Genomic DNA, 18094 nt, shown 5'->3' with positions numbered 1-18094 from the left:
CAGCCTGGGAGGTATTTAGATTTAGGTATATGGTTCTGAATCATTTCCTCCCCAATCTTGCCCCATATGTATTCATTTAGGACAGAATATAGGAATTACAACCGCTTAATAGTTCCTTTTCCAAGTTGCCTGCAGTCTTTGCAGATCCAGGTTTTTGGTTTTAGTTCCCCTGCTGTCTCCAATTCCCGTTACTGTACTGCAGTGCTGAAAGCTCATGCGCTGCCAGCAAGGTGTAGCGTATCCCATTTGTATTCCTGTCTCTCTGCACCAGCTGTGGAGTCATGTAGAGAACATGTGGTGCCAGGTGAAGTGGAGAGCGCATACTTCTCTCCTCAGTCCCATGACATAGGGACATAATGTGATGCAGAAGGAGATCTTTCCTCTCCTCCTACAGTACATCAGGGCTGCAGCCATCCCTGCTTTGAATAGGGAATGAGCTAAGACTGTGCAGTGAATAGCTGTGGAGTCCAAAGCGTTCTTCCCTATTGCCCTTACCAATGGGAAGCTGGACTGGTTATGAGGATGCTCTTCACAATACTCTACCCTCATTATGCAGAAAACCTGCGTGGCCAGTCTAACACACATTTTTCCAGGCACATCTGAACACAATAAAATAAATAAAAACAAAAAACCAAAACCCCCAAATTTCTTCCTATCATATAGGGAGCTTAAGTAGTTTGAACCAAAAAAGAGAGTGAAAGGAGACAGGATCCCCGCTAGCCCTGTTTATTTGCACTGGTTTATGCTATAATTGTGTTATTACTCAGCATGTCTTTAGCCACCTGCAAGAACATATTATTTTCTGTCTGTGTAACACGGCTTCTGTGTGGTTACTTTGTGTATGTATTTGTGTCTGAAGCACTGGAGAAAGGTTGAAGCTGAATATGGGTAGGGTGTGATGGCATTCATACTGACCTTAAAGCGTTCCAGGTGCCTTCTCATTATGTCCTGCACAACTGCTCAGGATTAAGCCTATTACCAAATCAGACTGGTGAGGTCTGCCTCCTTCTGCAACACCGGGCATGTCACCAATGTGTTTTATCCAAGTTACAGAGTGGGGTTCTTGAGTACCCACTGACTTGGTACTGTCGGGGCCCTGAGAGCACCAAGAAGCTCTGCCACCTCTTCCCCCTCCCAAAGTGCTCCAGGCCACCTCTGGCATGGTGCAGCCATGCAGCCTGGGGTCAGGCTGCTGTAGGCAGAGCTGTCCGCGAGAGCTGCAAGGAACCTTGCTGCCCCCCCACCCCCACCCCGTCTGCTTGGCAGCTGCATGTCAGCTCCATCCTCATCACCAGTCCTCATCTGTGCTATGGTGCAGGAGCCAGCACCTGCAGGCTGTGACCTGCCTCTGTTGTGGTGGTCCCCATTCCTCCTCTGGGGTGGTTGGGAGGTGGTAGGGAGCATGGCAGGGCCCCTTCAAGGGGTTGGCAGGCTCTCCCAGCACTCTACCCACGCTAACAGCCAGGTCTGGCAGATGCCCTAGGCTCCCAGCAGGTCTGGCCACCTCATCCCCAGAGCCTCAGTCGCTCCCAGCTGTCTGACCCACCAGCACACCTGCACCATTTAACCACACAATTCAATTCAAACAGGCTGCAAAAGTGAGCGTGTAGGGGAGAAGGAGCCCTGGTGGCCCATGATGGGTTAGGATTGACTGGTGAGTTCCTGCAGCCCTGAGCCTTGGTATCACCCTGTGTCCATACAGCCAAGGCTCCTGCTGTCATCCTGTACTCCTCCACATTGCGTTTTGTCCGAGGGTCATTTTGTTTACAGTCATAGATAATTCACTGTATGCAGAATAATGACGTGTTATTGCCATCTGTTAGCTACAAGTGTGTGTGGGTATATACACTTTATATAGTTTATATATATATACCTGTAGCTTTTATATATTATTCATTTCGTTAGATCCCACAGCTGTACTTTACTAAAATCAAGTAGGCAGTAGTCTCATGGTCATTAGATGTTTATTTTATAGCTAAACAAGCTGTAATACAGCTGCAAACAGTCCAAGACAAGTCCAGACAAACCCTGACACATCCTGAGGTCTGTGTCATGAGCATAACACAAAGCCTGTTGGCCTCTTACAGGTGTACTGGCTCTGGCTGGGATGGAGGCAACTTTCTTAGTAGCCATATGGTGCTGTGTTTTGTATTTGTGGCTAAAACAATGTTAATTACACACCAGTGTTTTGACTGTTGCTGAACAGTGCTTGCATAGCATCAAGGTTTTTGACTTTTTCTCACTCTGACACACCCCACCTCCCCCAGCAAGGGATGGGCAAGGAATTGGAAAGGGACACAATTGGGACAGCTGACCCAAATTGGCCAAAGAGATACCGCATACCATATAACATTGTGCTCAGCAATAGGAGTGACGTAGCAGACAAAGGAGGTGGGGGTTTCTTGTCCAAGGTGGCTGTTGCTTGGAGACTGGTTGGGCATCAGTCTGCTTGTGGGAGGTAGCGAGTGATTACCTTTGTATCAGTTGGTTTTGTCCTGTTTCCTTCACTTATTAAGCTCTCTTTTTCTTGACCCGCAAGTTTTCTTGCTTTTGCTCTTCCTATACTCTCACCCTTCCTGCTGGGAGGGGGAAGGGAGTCAGCAGCTCTCTGGGTGCTCAGCTGCTGGCCGGAGTCAACCCACCACAACAAGCAATGGCATTACCATATTTATTGAGCTACAAGACTGCAGACATGCTCTGCTTCCGAAGATCCACAGATTTGATCTTACAAATCTGGTATGGCCAGGATACAAGTGATAGCCCTGGATTTCTTCTGCTCTTTTCCTGTAGCAATTGCAGTTTTCCCTGTGCATAGCTATAGCTTTTGGTCTTCTATCACAAGCCTTTCATTTGTTATAAAAAAGCCTTTTTGATGACAAGATCCTTTGGAAGTACTCAACTGTAGGACAGTTTGAAGCTTACATCCTTGCATATAGGGGAGTCTGTCTTTCCAGTCTAATCTTTTTCTGTCTAGATTCCATATCGTTACTACACTTACTAATACTGTGTTTTAAAGAATGGAATATCAGGGTTTGTCCACCACTCATCTATGTAAACTAAGACTGCCAAAGAAAAGCCAAAATCAACAAAAGTCTTCATTATCTGAACAGAGAGGAAGAAGAAAGATATGTAACTTTATCTTGAAGAGTAAACTAAAAGGAAAGCCTAAACAATATTCCCTTCATCTTTAAACTTACACTCTATGGCCTTCATTTCACAAGTACTTAATCACATGCCTCATTTATAGATGCTTAAGCAATTGTTTAACTGAGACCTAAGTGAGGTGTCTACAATACAGTATAATATTTTCACTCGGAGTGGCAAAGTTAAATTCATAAATGCAAATCTTTATAAAGGATTTAATGAAAACTCTGATAAAAGGCTTCCCATCTTTTGAGTCCTTGGTTTTGTAGATTTAGTGTAATAGTAGAAATCTAGTATTTAAGCACTGAATGATTTAATTTCTTATACATATAATTTGGAAATATTACTACAGTGTTCAATAACTAAGTCAATGCTAATTGCATCACAGAAACTCTTAAGCATATTAATAACTCTGTGTATTCTTCCATCTCTCTTTCATAGATGAAAATGGCAAATAAATGCTGTTCTCCCTCAGACCAGGTAAGACACTCATTGTATTATCCATTTTTTTAAAAATTCTTGTCATTGCGTTAAGTTGCACAATTATAGAGCTTACATACACACATTTAGTCAGTTTTAAAAGTCTAAAACCAAGCTTTCTATGGTTTGAAGTTCTGAAATGACCTACTTAATACAGCAGATTGTTACTGAACCACAGTGGAGTTTAGAGATTAGATGGAGCCATGAAACGGTCTTGGAAAGCATAGTGTATGTTTGCATGCAATACTGCAGCAGTGAGTCTGACAAGGTAACTCTGTATTTATATCACATACGGTGCACAGATAGCCAAGGAGTCTATTACAAATTCAATCTGTTTTGCATGTGTCATGCTGAGCAGACTACGTTTGCCATGACTGTTTGTCTGGGACTTTTGGAGCTCAGGAGCCTGATGAGATATTTCTTCTGCTTCAACTAGCCAAATATACTGAAGATCCAGATGAATTTACTGCATTGGGAAGTATTCTTACTTCTTGTAGCATTGCAAAGAGTTTTTTCATTTACTTTGTAAGATATAATAGTAGCATTTTCCAGGCTAATTCTGTAATTCTGGAAAGTACTTTGAAGCTTGTATTATAAAACTAATGAGTTTCACTTACGTGTGCTTTCATTGCATCAATCTGGCATTGAGTCATTACTCAGGAACAAAGAGCCTAATCCCTGCCGTTTCCAAAAAATAATGGGTTTGTAGATTATAAAAGTGAAAATTAGGCAAGGTGACTTTTATAGTGGTTTACTGCAGAAATTTATTATGGAATTTTATTACAGAAGTCAAAGACTGAGTCAAAAATTCTTCATATCAGGGTCAAATAAATATTTATTAGTTTGACAGCTTGTATATTCTTCCATATGTCACCATTTTGTCATCATATATGTAAAATGTAATTGGACATTTATAGACTGTCCTAGGAGTTATTAAAAATATTTAACCATTCACATTTTCTTACACAGGAAACTGTTTTCTTGTATTTGGGTTGGTACTTTGAAAAAAAATGTACCTCAAAAACCACTACAGACTTTAATTCTATGTATAGTAGATAATCAGGTTACCTCCCAAACCAAAATAAATACCTATTCTTTATTAGAAGAGAGCATTTAATTACTCTCTTTGCCATGGCTTTTAATTATTAATTAAACTGATATGAAAAACAGGTGATTATGAATGCCAGGGGAAGAGGTATTGAATTTGGATCTTTTGTCAGATGAACTCTCTACTAGAAGTACCTTAGTAACTACTCAAAGTTTATTCATGTCAGTTTAGGCACACATAATGGGTTTAGTTGAAAAAAGGAAGACATATTCTTCCTCAATTTTTAAAATATATTGGGGACAGTCATACAACCCTATCACTAACTAATTTGATTTCCTAAATAAACGGGCTAGTCTCCATGAACTGCCCAGATAATGCAGAAAATTTTTCTATTCCAGAGAGATGTTCAAATGTGGAACTTGCTATCAACACTTTAAATCATGCTTTATAGGAGCCTCTTTTTCTGTCTTGACTATACTGAGGTCCTAAAAAGAGTAGCCTCTTAGCGTATCATCTAAAGTAGGTGCCTAAAGTTAGGCAGTACAAGCCTATCCCACTTTTTCCATTCCAAGTATGATAAGAAGGGAAGATACAATTAGGACCTTAATTTCAGGAACTGCAAATTTAAGGTGGGACTGACAGCAACAAGCATTGGATTGTTCTCTGCCAAAAAGTGAGAAAAAATAATGTTTATAATGAATTTGGGCACATCAAGTAAATAAAACATAATATTTTAAAGGAGCAATGTAAAAAATTCAGACTTTAAAATGTCCTGTCAAAATTTGCTTTAAAAGCAACCAAAATGTGAATCTCTCATATATATATATATATATATGTATGTATGTATATCACAGAGGAATAAAAGACAACTTGGCAATGATAACTGAAAACAGAAGAGAACTTGATCTGCCCTAGATTAATGGAGCCTATTAATGTCAGTTACATAATGTTTGTACAAACCTGAATGGCTCTTGTTAATGCAATTGATTTAAAATTCAGAGAAAGGATAAGCTTAAGAGATTGAAGGTCACTTGAAGAGCTTCCTTGAAGTAAAATCGCTGATAGCTGCAAATTTATCTTTGCTTTTGAGTATGGACATTCCTGAAGAATTAAACAGGTCCTTAGAGTTTCATTATTGTGTCGCCTGTGGTGAGTTTTCTTCATTGCCTTTAGAGTCCAACTTAATCTTTTGTAAAGGAACAAGGTTGGATCAGGATAGGTTTCATTCAGATTCTGTTTTTCATAGGTCATTAACAAACTGAGATTCAGGGTTAAGAACGTAAAAAATTACTTTGCTAAACCTGGCTTTCTTCCTTGTCTTTCATATTGCCCCTGACTGGTTTTACTGGAAACCGAGTCTCCAGAACATGATGAATTCCATGGGCATATAACTAAAGAAAACTGGAAAGTGAAAGGACTAAGATATTGGTTGCCAGGTCTAAACCAGCTGTATTTATGGTCTCTTTGCCAAAAGAAGATGTCAAATAGAGTTAGGACTTTGCCCTGTGTCTATGATCCAAAGTTAGAAAGAGGCAGTAGGAAAGGTAGTAGTAGTTGTAGTTATTATGAATATATTTGTACCGCTAAAATAAACAGTACAAGGTCATGAAATTAATTGGCATGGTCTGACTACTTCCACACGTTTAAATTCTCTTCTCCCACCAAAGCAGGGTGTTTGCATTTAAACTGCCTATTGGAAATTATTCCCACTAATGCTTAAATTGGGAATTGTTTGGAGAGTTCTGGTTATCCCAGGGTGGGTCATGCTAGTTAGTCCATGTTGAGGACTACAGGGTTTTTAACAAATATACAGGGATTACACAAATTTGAAAGGTATTAAATAAGTACCACTGCTGAAGCTCTGGCTTTAAGTGTATATGTAACCTGTGTAGATTACAATGCACACGGCATCTACACACTGCATACTTTTAGAGCATGTTGGTGCTCCACAAGAAGAGAGGGGGATTGAGCCAGTTTGTACATTATTTTATTGAGTGTGGAGGATGTTTACAGCCACCATTCTCCAAATATTATAAATTTTGATTCTGCTTGATTTTGTTTATTACAGTGAGAGACTTGAAAGCACTTGATTCTGTGTTATCTGTAGGCAGTTAGATTTGGGACTCGATTTTCAAAAAGATACACACTGCTGGATTGCTCTGTATTTTTTATGAAACAGTAAATTAGGCAATTCTCTCTCTGTACAGAAAAACTACTTGCAACGTTCTTTATTTTGTTTACTGGGTGTTTTTTTATGTTTTTAAGACTAATACCATAATTTCCTGTCCTTCACTAAAAGAATACAGTTTCGTCTCAGCAGAAATAGGAAAATACCGATCAGATATTAAGACTATGTATATTTTTTCTTGTGATGCTGTGAAACAGATTTTCACTACTGCCTAGGATGTCTCTTCCCTTGTTTGTTTTAATTTTTTTGCAGGGACCTCTTCACTGACCTCCAGAGGAAATCATACAGAAAATGCAATCTAGAGACAAGGATTGTAAAAGCATAGCATGTGATAGTACCAGGAAGGCCAGGACACAGATTAAGATGCAACCAGCAAGGGATAGATGGGTAACAAAAAATTACCCTCTAAGTTCATTAATAGGAAGAAGACAAAGGAAAATGTTTGTCTTCTACTCAGCATCTCAGAGGTCAGCCTTCACTAAAAAGGTCAACTGCAAAAGATGGTTATTGCAAATAATACTAGCAAACCCCAATAAAATCTCAGATTACAATACAAAGCAAAGTTTTGGTGGTATGTATGCTTTTGATGCCTGGTGATATTTGAAAAACTGGTCAAAGTAGTCTCAGAGCTATTGTCAAGATATTTCAGGGAACTTGTGTCTGCCAGGTGACATCTCAAAACATTAGGAAAGGGCAAAAATCATGGCTGTTAATGGAAAAAGAAAGAGAAGTTGGAGAATTAGAGACTAGTCAATTTGACTTCAATGTCTGGAAATAATTTTGAAATAAATAAACAAAATATTGGTATGCAGCTGCATGATAACGAATGAGTGCCCTGAAGGATTTGTCAAGAATAAATAGTGACAACCAATCTAATTTCCTCCTGTGATAGTATAACACATCTTGTGGATAGATGACAGGTGGATGCTGCAACGTATCTCGATTCCAGTAAGGTTTATGACATTTCTTGACATGACAATACTTTAAACAAGTATTATATGGATTTGGTTGTACAGACTTTGTTGGATAATCCAATAATAGGTATAAATGATTCACTTTCAAAGCTGACATAATCACTAGAAGTCCTGAAAAGGTCTGTCCTGGATCCAATTCCTTTGCATACTTCCTTTACAGTGCATTAGCAAAAATAAGCCTACTAGTTTTGCAGACATGAAGCTTTAAAATACAGTTTTAGACCTAAGAATGATCTTGACATATTGAAGAATGAATCTGAAAAACAGGGTGGAAGCCAATTAGGGTACAGCACATAGGGAAGAATAATCAAGTATGTGTGAGAGGCTGTGGGAAACAACTGGAGAAGATGTTGCTAGAAAATACTTGAAAAGTATCTGGGGATGCAAATTCTTTTAGGGAGGTTTGGTCCATATTCCATTGCCTTGCTAGCACTTAGGGAGGCCATCCCAGATGCCCCTGTCTGCAGAAGCCAGTCAGACAGCAACAATAAGAAAAACAACAGGTTCATTGTTATGATTTATTATTACATTTTATTATTACATGAGCCTGTGGTAATCAGGGACAGGGCTGATCAACAGAGACCCCCAAAAACCCCATTCATATGGCGTACCTTATATTCCTTTTTCCCCCTCCCAAGTAAGGAACCTACCCATGTTTTACTCCTTCTTTGTTGGCTCTTGTTTTTTTCTGATTTTTACATGCTTATTTAGTTATTTCAGCCTTAATCTGTGATACCACCACCACTGTCTGTAAATCAGCACCCCTTTTTCATTATCTTTTGACATTCTTCACCCATTCTTCACTTCCTTTTCATATATTTCACCTGCTAGTTTATCTCCTTATTGTTTTATTAGTATAGCCACAGGCTTGAGATAGCCAGCGAACTTCTCCTTTTGCATTGTATGCAATGTCCAGTAGTTTCTCACATTGTTACCTTGTCAGTTTAACATCAGGCCAGGGTTGGCCATTTACCTGCATGCCATAACAACCATGTCTCCTCTGTGGCTTTTGAGAAAGAGGCAAGCATCGTGGGCTGTACCTAAGTGAGTTACTGCAAGACATGCAAAGCGTTCCTTTTGCTGTAAGGCCTTGGCAGGAGTACTGCATCTGATTTTGTCCACTATGTTTCTGAAAAGTTATTGACCAGAGGTTTTCCATGGCCTCTGTGGACAGGTTGAAAGAAAGACAGAGAAAGAGGTATGTAAAAAATATTCAGGAATTGTAGCTTTGTGCTCAGAGAGTAATGTGAAAAGCAGCAAGGAATGGTGCCTCACAAGCTACATATTCTTGTTCATGGATTTTTCCTCCATTTCTGAACTGAATAAGCAGTTTGAGTCATTTGAGTCTTTAATGGATAGAGCAAAAAAATTCTTAAACTGTGGTTACAGCAAGAGCAATTCATGTTTGACATGAGGAATAAAGTACTAGAATAGATTGTTGAGAAAAATTATGAAGTCTCCATTACCAGAGATCCTCAGGACATTAAGGAAGCATTTTTTTTAGCATGGGTACTGCATTTTGGAGAGGGTAATGTACTAAATTTCTCAGAAGCCTCCTTTCCACTCTGTTTTTGATAATTACATCATCCTAATTCTAAATAAGGAACTTTTCAAATATGGAGGGTTTTCCCATTGTTACTCGTAGCAGAACTGCTGCCCCAGGTATGCCATGAACATGTTTGCTTGGCTTCATCCTGCAGAACTAAAGAAACCCTGCAGATACTCTTGTAAGACCAGTTTCTCTTTTTCTTTTTTTTTTCATTTTCTCAAAAACAGAGAAAAACATTTTAAAAATATATCATATAACACTAAAATTTCTTTCTCCTAGTTGTTATTCTGGAAAAGTTAGATTTTTGCAGACTATAATTTTACAACGTACACCTGTAGAAAGGGAGCAGGACTAAATGCATTACGTTTTGAATAGTAGCCATTTGGACATAACTGAATGCAACTGATGTACAATGGAAACTATTAATGTAATGTATCAAAACTGCTAGCATTCCAAACTTTTTTTTTTTATTTTTTGTTTTTAGTTTTTGCTTTCCTAATTTTGTATTGTTCCATTGTGCTTCATGGTATGACACTTGTTCTTAACTTGCAGGCCATGCTGGCATCTGTTCTAGAATTTTATCCCACTTTAATTACATAAGTGTCCCCATCTGTTCTGACATGTCATACATCAGGGATCTACTTGATTTTCTTTCTTCATTTCCCTCTGGAGTCTTTTGCATCATTTACTTTTCATAACTATTTAACTAAAAGTACTATATACAAAATGTACTGATCGCTTTATTAAAAGTAACATATGTTAAGTTTCCAGTCATTGAAGCATCTAGATGCTTTATTGCTGTAGGAAAACAATAAGTGCAAATAAGAACTTTCATTTATCTGCTATGATTGGATTACATTTTGTTAGTGACTTGTTTTATCTTCTCATAATGAGTGCCATTGCTCATTTTGTTCCTACAGGAACTTTTGGAAAGTGTATTAGAACATTTTAGAAACTTAGTAATACATCGATGATGTATGGGTAATTTTCCAGATGTATGGGTAATTTTCCATGCAGTTTCAAATAGCAGTCTCAAATTGATTATGCAGTATGGGAATAAAGTGGTGAAATCAATGCTGAGAATGTTTGTAGTGTTATGCCTTATGAGCACTGCTTAAAACCTCAAATGGCAGGTTTCAGTCTAAATACCAGAACAGTTTTTCCCCTCTTTATATATTTGTATAGTGTCCTTCCTTTTGTTCTTTTCATTTTAATTTCATATTTTCTCCTGTTTCTTTATTTTTGGTCTCACTAAATTGATTTCTTTCTCCTCCTAAATGTCTTTTGCTTTGTCTTTTCCTCTTTCATATTCATTAGTACTTACTTTTTAGCTTGCTGTCCTGTTCTCCCCAACCCAAGCAAATGATAGCAATGCAGCTTTAAACCCACTGAGCTCACCACTTACCTTCCAGTAGCAATCCTTCTTCAGCTACTTAGCCTGACTATTGCTTCTTCCCCAAGAAAGTATCTCATCCAGTCTTTCACATCTGGTGGAGCAATCCATATTTAAATCAACTCAACCCTTGCTTTTCTCCTAAATATACAAAAATTCTAAAACAAATGAACAAACAAAAAGTTCGCGTGCCTTCTAGCTGTACTATATTTCTCTTCCTAAATGTATATATCTACTGAGACTTCAGTCAGTATTCTGCAGAGAGACTCATCTCCAAATTCTAAATTGATCTACAAATGTGCTACTTGTTGAATTTTTTCACATCTTCATTTAAAAAAAAAAAATGGAACAAGTTGATGTAGGCATTCATTTTATAGGTGTCTTTTAGAAAGTTCAGGAAATGCTGCAACATTTTGTTTACTAGCACCTTTAATACTTACATCAGCATTTCATGGTGCTAACACACAAACTGTAATCTTGGGATTTAAAAGACTTTTGGAAGGGTTTGGGTTTGGGGTTTTTTTAATGACATTGAGCTTTTATATACTAGCTAGTTTTTCCAGATAAGTTTTTATTTTCTTTGGTAAGATATAAATCAGCAGACCATTTTTTCTTATTTCTACTGAGAGGTATGTAATTGTTTCCTTGTTCCACAAATTATATTGACAGTGCAAAGCTACGTAATGGTTTTAAAGAAAATGAAAATGGAAAAAACTTTTAATCCGTTTCTGATATCTCTTGGGAATTATAATCAAATTTAGAAACAAAAAGGGTCTTTTTATATTTTTAAGGGTTCTAAGACTTTTTCTTTGCTTTGATGATCTATTATTTTGGGTTTTTCTGAGTGAAGTACTTTTTTCCTGGAATTGGAGTTTCTGTTAGTCATTTCAATCAGGCAGAGTAATATTCAGTGCAATGTATTCAAAATGTAACTGAAGTATTGCTGTTTGGTTTTGTGTAGACTTTGGTAAGTGGAAAGAATAGGTGACCTTATCACAATCCATATGGATTAAGAGTGATATTACAATGTTTTAATAATTCAATGAGGAGAAAGACTATTCCCCCAAAATCTAGTCCAGTGAATGTGGTTTTGTATCATTCTTTTTTTTGTCTGAGGTTGAAAGAGATTCCAGCATACAGAACAGCTTAACATTGAGTTTATAGCTTTTAATAATTATAAAAATGTTTGTCATGTGGAGAAGGGTATACTTCAACCCAAGTCTTTTGATTCTGATCTGCCACAGGTAGACTGGTCACAGTACACTGTGACTGCAATAAAAATAATAACAATACAGTTCCATGTCAGTAAAACACTTAGAACACATGCCCAAAAAATATGTCTGCAGCTAATTAGAAAATGCAGTCTTGTGTTTGTAGCTAAATATGTACTCAAGATAATTATTCAGAAGATTAAGTGTTACGTTGAGGCTATAACATTTGGTGCTCCTATCACATCTTACAGCCGTAGATAAGCATACAACGGTGATAGGGCCTTCACACAAATTCCATAAAATAAGTAAAGGAAATTATTCCCATTTCACAGATGGAAAACTTTGACATAAATCACATTTTCATTGAAAAACAAATCTAATTTTACTCCAGTTAGAGAGATTCAGTGCTCTTTTTCTAAATTTAGAGTTTTATTCAAAGACAGTGTGGTTGTCTTTTGCACTGCTGTTGGTACTTAGGACCAGTGCTTACGGGCCAACCTGTGGTTTCTGCCAACTAGATAAATCAAGTTTTTCCTGTCAATCACAGGAAATCACATGTGTATTTTGAAGTGAAAACACAATCTTGAGAAGTGGAATTCCAGTCTTCTGATATCATCCTGCCCTGTGTTTCAACTAAGAACTTCATATTTTCATTCTTTTAATATATTAAATGAACATCTTCGGTTTGCAACAAGATAGTTATATAGTTATATTTCTCAGAATGTGTCATGTTTGCTTTAATATATGATGTTTGATGAATGACCTGGGCAAGCTGCAGACTTTATCTGTGACTTAGTTTTGCCGTTTAACATTGAGGATAATTCGAAAATTATTTGGTGAGTGCTGCTGTAATCATAAATGGTGATGATAATGATGATGAACAAAGGAAGAACATAATAGAGAGCCATATCCTTTGCTTATCAATTTATCAATTTAGTCAGTAAATTACTTTTTTAGTAAAGATTCTACTACTGTTAGAGGTTAATAAATGGTGTCCAATTGCAAGTCAGCATACATGACTTGATGAATGTAAAGGAGAATATTATATTGTTTGTGCCCTGTGATTTGGACATTATTATTTTTGTCTGTATTATTGGATATTAAATTACCACAGTGATAAACTCAATATATAATAGTTTGTAGTAGATTATCAAAAATACTGTAGTATATTTTGTTATAGTAATGAAGTATCTGAACATCCTGTTTCTAAACATTTGCTGACTACTATAGAAACAATGTTTTGGTGAGAGTTCTTAAATTTACACAATAACAAAGTGAGAATTGGAAAGGCAATATTTATTGTGCTGTTTCTTAGATCTCCTTAAAAAGTTAATGCTGGAGCTCGGTAAAAGAGTACAGAGAAGGATAATCTGGCTCAACATAATGATTTATTATTTATTTCTGAATAAGTTGATTGGTAAGAAACGTAATTGATACATTAAATAACAAAATTAGAAAACAATGTGTGAGATTTTCATGATATAAGAGTATGAGCATACATCTATACTATTAGCTACTCCCTGTCCATTCTTTCCACCTTTGTGCTCTGTTGGTAATAACTACAGGTACGCACACTGGGCTTTCAATAGAAAAGCATTCCTGAGATCATCAGATTTTTCCCAAATCTATCCATGGAGCATATGCTGAGTTTTTCATGCAAGTTAATGAATGCCTTCTTCAGGCTGTTTCCACTGACTTCCAGCAAAGCTATGTGGGCTCAGTATGTTCACAAGTGATACGACATTTCTGCCGATGTGTAACTCAGTATATTCCATAAGTGTAGCCTTAATTGAAAATGAGCAAGCTTGTCAGCAATAGCTGTATATTCAGATTGGTGGATCACTCTAGATTGGAGTACCTGTTTCAAGGGCAATATCTTCCTCTTAATGTATGCAAAACGAAGTCTAAAATGTTTACGTTTTTTATTTTTGGTGGGTAACTATATTCATGATATTCTAATGCAACACTATGGCATTATTCCTCTATAAATTTGCATTTACCTCAAAAAGGAAGCATGCAGCCTTACTTCTTGATTTTATTTTTTCTTAAAATTAATTTATCTGAAATATAAAGACATGTATTGTAATACTGTTAGAGCGAAGTTCTGTAACAACTAAATTTGACATTTAATTCTAGAAGAACCTAAATCATCATGAAATAAAGTGTATATTTTAAAAAATATATAAACTCCGGAAGGCAATCAGTGTGACAAAGACACTTCATTAACAGTGGCAAACATGAGCATACGGAAAGCTGTGTGATTTCAGATAAATCTCGTGATTTGTTCAGATGTGTTTCTTCAGAGGTACATGTGACAGAAATTTCAGTATGTCGAAGTTTTGACTGTGCTATAGATAATGTAGGATCATGTTTTTTATAAACTGCTGGCTGAACTATTTCAGTACACCTAGGTTTTCTGCTGGCTCAAGTGAGAGTCTGCTGAGGCATATATAGGTGGCTTTTAAAGTGCTGATTACTTCAGACAAGATTCAACCTGTACTGTAAGTTTAGTCTCTTCAGGGACTTCTGACACACTGGCATGATACCATACACTTCAAGAGTTTGATCTAGTGGTGGGAAGGCAAATGTGAAGAAGGGGATGATGCATCGTATTCTAATATGATCACTCTTCCTTGTGGAAAGACTTGACCTATTCAGATATATCTTATGCTCCACTGAAAAACAGAGCTTTAATTTTAAATTAATTTCTTTCACAGGTCATACATATGGGATGGGTAAATGAGAGACATGAAGGAACTGATTCCTCTCAGCTCTACAAATTCAAGTTTCTGGCACTGAAGGGTTCATCCTTCTACATTTTCAGCACTCCACCGGTAAAAAAAATATTTTTGTCACAGTTTCATTGTAAATGGAAACCTGTTTGTTATGTCTGGGTTTGTTTTTCCTTACCAAGTGAAGTTGTCAGCTGAGATTGCAAAAGAAGTTAAAGCCATAGTTGCCACTGAATTTCAATAAGCTTTAGATATTTAACCTCTTTCAAGGTCCTCTGAAATTCTTACCATAGCTGGATAGTTCAAAGAATTCCTAATCGGGAGTAAGTATTTTACTTTTTAAAGTTGTTAAGTTCAGATTTTTCTCTGGTTGGTTAGGCCCAATATTTCTTACCTTACTTATTCTGAAGTATCTTGTAGATGTAATGAGGTGGTGGTTACCCTGGTTTCTTAAAGACAAGATACATCATGAAATACACCATCCATACTATTAGTAGATACTTGTGGATTTTGCACACAGGCAAGGGATTGAACTGTTACAGAAAGTCCAATGCTAATTGTACAGTTTGAACAAATGACATCATCTTGCTTTGATAACTTACACAGCTGGTAACAAGAATTCTATTTCACAACAGAAGACTTACCTAATACTTCTCTAAAAAAAATCCTAATAAAAATTAATTTAAAAGAATGAAACAGAAATGAGCTGTAGAATTCTAAACTCTTTAAAAAAGTGACCCATACTTACCACATGGTATTGTTTTATCCTTTCTTTCTTTTTTCTCTGGAGAGTCTTTGCTTTAAACAAATCGAAAAGAATAAAATGTGGAATTAGAATGCAATTTCAACTATATAGCTTTCTTATGTTTTTGCTCAGAAGGTGGTCAGTCTCCCAGTTTCTTCAGCTGATCCAGAGAAAATCTGATCTTTACATGTGTGCTATCTGCAGTACCTTTGGGAAGTACGTACTCTTTGAACCTTATTTATGAACCTCAATGAGAAGCAATCAGTAACATTTTCTCTCTCTCTAGATTGAAATTCTAAATCCAAGGATTCCTATTAACTTCAAGCATTTTTAAATGGCCAGTAGAATTCTTTTTAAAATGAGACAACACATCTGGGAAAGGTTTATTTTTCCCCTCTAAAAAACTATTTGTCTATATGTTAAATCAAGGAACTAAAATTTGATTCAATTACTACAATCCAATTAAAATGCAAAAACAATACAAAAATATTAAACAAATAAATAACACACTACATGAATGCTTTTCCTTTATAAATTATAATTATTGTTTTCAGACCTGTTTTTGAAGAAACATTTTTGATATAATTAAAACTATCCATCTACATGATACTAATTGGGCATAAACTACTTCATTTATCATGTTCAGCACTCTACTAAGAACAGACAAGTGAGGATGAATGTTTGGTAGTATTCGTACCATGTTACTTGTCAGTATCTACTACACTCTATTGTGTTTCTGCACAATTTTTTTTCTAGAAACGGTGGTTTTTCAAAAAAATTAACAAAGGGCACCCCTTTGGTCAATGAGTTATGTCATCCCAGTAATCAGATACTCCAGTAAGTGTGACAGAGCCTATAAATCATAAAACCTGTTAACCAGTTTTCTTGCTATTTAATCATTCCACAGATGTTTTATATCAGGGGAGAAAAATAAAATGGGAAATTGGCCGTTTGCAGCAGCCACCCACCTGGAGAACTCCAACCTGGATCTAAAGTCACACTTCAAAGATGACTATCAGTGTCCTGAGGGCACCTCCAGCCCTGACTGTCCCTGACCCACTTCCCTGGAGCTCCCCTGACTCTCCCCACACCCCAGGACCCCACTGCAGCCCCGCCACGGCCACCAGCCCCTGCCCCAGCAATGCAGCAGGGCCGGTCTTCAGCTCCCCCCAGCCCTGTCCTGCCCAGCCGTGGGCCCCGACGAGCCAGGCCCACCCACGGGCCCACGTCCAGGCCCAGCCTCAGCCCGTCCCTGTCCCCAGGGAGGAGCCTGGTGCCCAGCGCTGGGGCTGCCCCCAGTCTCCATGGCTGCCCTGCTCTTGTCTGGGGACATGTGCTGGGCCTGGCTGGGGTGGAGGTAACTTTCTTCATAGCAGCCCGTATGGCAGTGGGGTTTGTATTTGTGACTAAACCAACGCTAACGCACCGGTGGTTTGGCTGTTGCTGAGCTTTGCTTGCACAGTGTTTCTCTGTTTCTCACACTGCTCACCCTGGGGGTGGGCAAGAGGTTGGAGGGGGCACCGCCGGGACAGTTGACCCAAATACGCCAAAAGGATATTACGTGCCATAGAAGATCATGCTCAGGAGTAAAAAATGGGGATTTGGTCTTCAAAAGTAGCCATCGCTTGGAGACTGGCTGGGCGTCTGTCTGCTTGGGACAGTCAGGGTGCAATCACTTTTGCATCGCTTGTTGTTTTCCTCTTTCCATCACTTATTAAGCTGTCTTTATTTCGACCCGAGAGCTTTCTTGGTTTTGCTCTTCTTATTCTCTCTCCCATCCCGCTGTGGGGGGACGGGGAGTTAGCGCGTGGCTGTGTGGGCGCTTAGCTGTTGGACAGGGTCAGCCCACTACAGGGCGACAGGCTGGGCCCTGGCTGGTGAGGACCCAGCCCTGCCGGACCCCGGGGGAGCTCCCGTGGCACCCAGGAGCCACCGACCCGCGCTCTGCCCTGACGTTGGTTCTGTGTCACACACCCCAGCTCTGTAGCTGCAAGCACAGGTCCCCACACAAAGCTGCATCTCCACTGTTTCACTGCTTGTAGAGGTATTTAATGGTACTGCTCTTACCATTACTCCCACTGACTTTTCTTTTACTATATCAAGTGAAACATTAAAAAATGGATTGTTCTATCACAAAAATACAGACGTTTTAACTTGCTTGATCTTTAGAAGACAAGAGTTTAACATTATGTTCTATTTCAGAAATGCTTCTATGATGGTATTGCTATTTGTATACCGAATCAATGTGGTGTATCAGTGTATCAATGTAGTGTGCGCAGAGTAGATTACCTACGAGTCATACAGTTATCTTTAGTTGCAATGACCTTACCCATAACTTTACAACTGCCTGTAAAAGGATCTGGTACAATTTCTACTCTTTTTCTACTTCGTTGTGTGCAAAAGATGATATGAACGTAAACACAGCTGCTAACTTTCGTAAGAATGGAAAACGTAGTTGCCCATGGGCAAAAATAAAGAAAATTTTGGAGAAAATGTGGATATTATCATTTGAAAGAACTGTTCTGCTTATACTCCATTTCAACAATATCTCAGATGGTGTTTCCAAAAATGTAGAAGCTTCACCATAGAAGTAAATATCAAGAATGGTATGATTAACAGAGAATGGTCTT

General features: G+C 38.0%; 1 protein-coding gene across 2 annotated transcripts in view; it reads left to right on the top strand.

Moving 5' to 3' along the window:
- Nucleotides 1-18094, top strand: part of SNTG2 (syntrophin gamma 2) — a 312891-nt gene that overhangs the window by 248400 nt on the left and 46397 nt on the right. For both annotated transcript variants that reach the window (XM_069805899.1, XM_069805898.1), the window contains exons 11-12: nucleotides 3586-3624; nucleotides 14705-14821. In XM_069805899.1, the coding sequence (XP_069662000.1) occupies nucleotides 3586-3624; nucleotides 14705-14821 (156 nt within the window). The remainder of the gene's footprint in view (nucleotides 1-3585; nucleotides 3625-14704; nucleotides 14822-18094) is intronic.

This window comes from Haliaeetus albicilla, chromosome 18 (assembly GCF_947461875.1).
Source record: "Haliaeetus albicilla chromosome 18, bHalAlb1.1, whole genome shotgun sequence".
In the NCBI taxonomy this organism is placed as follows: domain Eukaryota; kingdom Metazoa; phylum Chordata; class Aves; order Accipitriformes; family Accipitridae; genus Haliaeetus; species Haliaeetus albicilla.
This window is presented reverse-complemented; position numbering and strand designations above follow the sequence as displayed.